Consider the following 2449-nt stretch of genomic DNA (forward strand, 5'->3'; position numbering starts at 1 on the left):
CAGCTAAAGGTGACATAGATACTTTATTATGGTATAGTATTTAAATATATGTCTGAGAAACACATAATATTGCCCCTAAAAGCTACATGGAAGCTACAGTTTAAGGCAATAAGCTGAAAAAACATCCACTCACCACTAAAGCAAGGGAGATAGTCATGATGAGGGCACTGACAGCCATTCCTGCCAGACCAATCAGGTGCAGCGTCCTTCGTCCTGCGCGCTCAACAAGAAAAAGCTGGTGTACAGAGAATAAATCTCATTAACAAACCAAAACACTGAAAATAATTCTATCTGTGCAGACACGTACAGAAACAACTGTAAACACAGTGTTGACGACTCCGGCTCCTATGGTGGCAAAGATGGGTTTAGTTACCCCGGCAGTTTTGAAAATACCTGTGGAGTAATAGAAGACCTGGAAAGGAAAAAATACATTTTTGTTCAAATAAATTACTGTTTTTTTGTTTTTTTATGCCACTAACCAAAAGCTGCTCACAAACTCTGCAAATCAGCTAAAGAATCAGCTAAACAATAAAGATTTAAGATGCTATATTTATGCAATAAAAGTGTCAAGAAGCACTTCTCTGTGCGAGCTTGTCAGAATATGAAGGTGACTCACGGCGTTGATGCCGGACAGCTGTTGGGAGAGCTGCAGGATGATGGCGATCACAATGGGTTGGCGATAGTTTCGCGAGCGGAAGAGTTCGAGCACGGTCACTTTCTTTTCCATGGTCATCTTCATCCCTTCTTCCTTCATCTCCTGAATGTCATCGTCCACGTCTTCACAGCCGCGCAGGCGCACCAGTGCTGCAGGAGGAAATGCATTTTATAGAAGAAAAGTCAGAACTATTTCTAATCCCTCGTTTGTTGGTAGCAAAAGAGCAAAATAATCCATAGAAATGAAGGAATGCAATTTTTAAAGTGCAGAGAAGATTAATGAAGCCTCCGAAAACCAACAAAACATTTCACTTCCACATGGACCCAAGAGAAAATAAGAGCAGATTTTTCACAGAAAAACAGAAGTTTCTCTATTTCTCACTCATGTGTTCCTATTTTTTTTACACTGAAAACACAAATGTCACACCAAGGTGTGTGGTAACCTTGCTGCAACACTGTGTCATTAGGAGTTAAGATGTTTTTCAGAAGGTTGCATCAGTTTCAGATAAAGTTCTGAGTTTGAATCAGAGACGAAGCTGAACCTAACATCAGCATGGCAACCTAAACTCACAACTGATTGGTTGGTTGTGATCAGCACTTTTTACGCTTTGAAATTTTTAACTTTTCAACACGTAACAAAGAATAAAAAAACAGGCTGTCTGAAAAATCTTTAAAAAACGTCACTGTATTTGTTGGTAGAACTTAACATGAAGCTTTTTTCAGCATAAAAATTTTTAAAAGCATAAAAAGTTGTCCTCATGTGCATGTATCAGTGAGTTGGCTAATTATTTAAAAAAGCCAGGGGACCACAAATATAAAAAATAAAAACACATCCTTAACTTAAATGTTTGAGTACAATAAACAAATACTTTTGTCATCACTAAGCAACAGAAAATACTAAGTTTGTACAAGAAAAGTTACTTTAGTAACTTTAAAAAGAAGCTGCATGGAAATTGTATAGTGAAGTGAGTAATATATATGTAAAAAAAAGTAAGTTCATTTTTTTAATGTCATTTTTTTTATTTAATATTAGCAAAAAAGTCTAAAAAAAAAAGTTGCTTCAACTTAATTATGCTTTGGGAAGTCAAAGTTAGCCGAACCTAAAACGTAAAAAGCTGGGTGGAAACTGAGTGTACAAAACACAGTCAAAGGTTGACAGTGTGTCGGCTGTGCATTAGGACTGACCGTTTCTCGCCTCTTCCTCCTGGTTGAGGACGATGAGGAGGTATCGAGGACTTTCGGGGCAGAACGGCAGCATGATGGTCTGCAGCACGGCCGGCAGGATGGTGAGAGCGAGCAGCACGGGCCACAGAGCATCTGAACCCAGCAGAGACTCCAGACCAAAGATCTGAAACACAAAAAACAAAGAATTAATTTTCTAACATAAACTAATTTAAACCTTTTTTTTTCTAATTTTGGTTACATGAACTTCTTTCAGAACAAGCCCTACCTGCGCCACCAGGATGCCGATAACCACACCCAGCTGATGCAGCGTGCCGAAGGCTCCTCGGACAGCAGTGGGAGCGATCTCCCCCACGTACATGGGGGTCAGACCGGTGCACAGGCCACAGAAAATACCGATGACTAACCGGCCAACGATGACCATCTCAAATGATCTACTCAGAGACGACAGTCCCATCAGACCACCGCCAACAAGAGCCAGGATGTTGGCGATCAGCATCGACTTGCGCCTGATGTTGGGAGACAAAAATCAATTAGGAAACCAGAAAAACATAAGTTTCTTTAAGCTGTTAGCTTCCATGTTAGAACCTAGCTAATACAGTCTATGTATATA

The 2449-nt window shown here is 39.9% G+C and overlaps 1 protein-coding gene across 2 annotated transcripts in view; it reads right to left on the reverse strand.

Moving 5' to 3' along the window:
• Positions 1–2449, reverse strand: part of slc2a3b (solute carrier family 2 member 3b) — a 13517-nt gene that overhangs the window by 3638 nt on the left and 7430 nt on the right. For both annotated transcript variants that reach the window (XM_014012638.1, XM_014012637.1), the window contains 5 exons: positions 2105–2345; positions 1840–2002; positions 617–804; positions 308–412; positions 134–235 (listed from right to left, as the gene is read on the reverse strand). In XM_014012638.1, the coding sequence (XP_013868092.1) occupies positions 134–235; positions 308–412; positions 617–804; positions 1840–2002; positions 2105–2345 (799 nt within the window). The remainder of the gene's footprint in view (positions 1–133; positions 236–307; positions 413–616; positions 805–1839; positions 2003–2104; positions 2346–2449) is intronic.

The sequence above is a fragment of the Austrofundulus limnaeus genome, unplaced genomic scaffold, assembly GCF_001266775.1.
Source record: "Austrofundulus limnaeus strain Quisiro unplaced genomic scaffold, Austrofundulus_limnaeus-1.0 Scaffold93, whole genome shotgun sequence".
Lineage (NCBI taxonomy): Eukaryota > Metazoa > Chordata > Actinopteri > Cyprinodontiformes > Rivulidae > Austrofundulus > Austrofundulus limnaeus.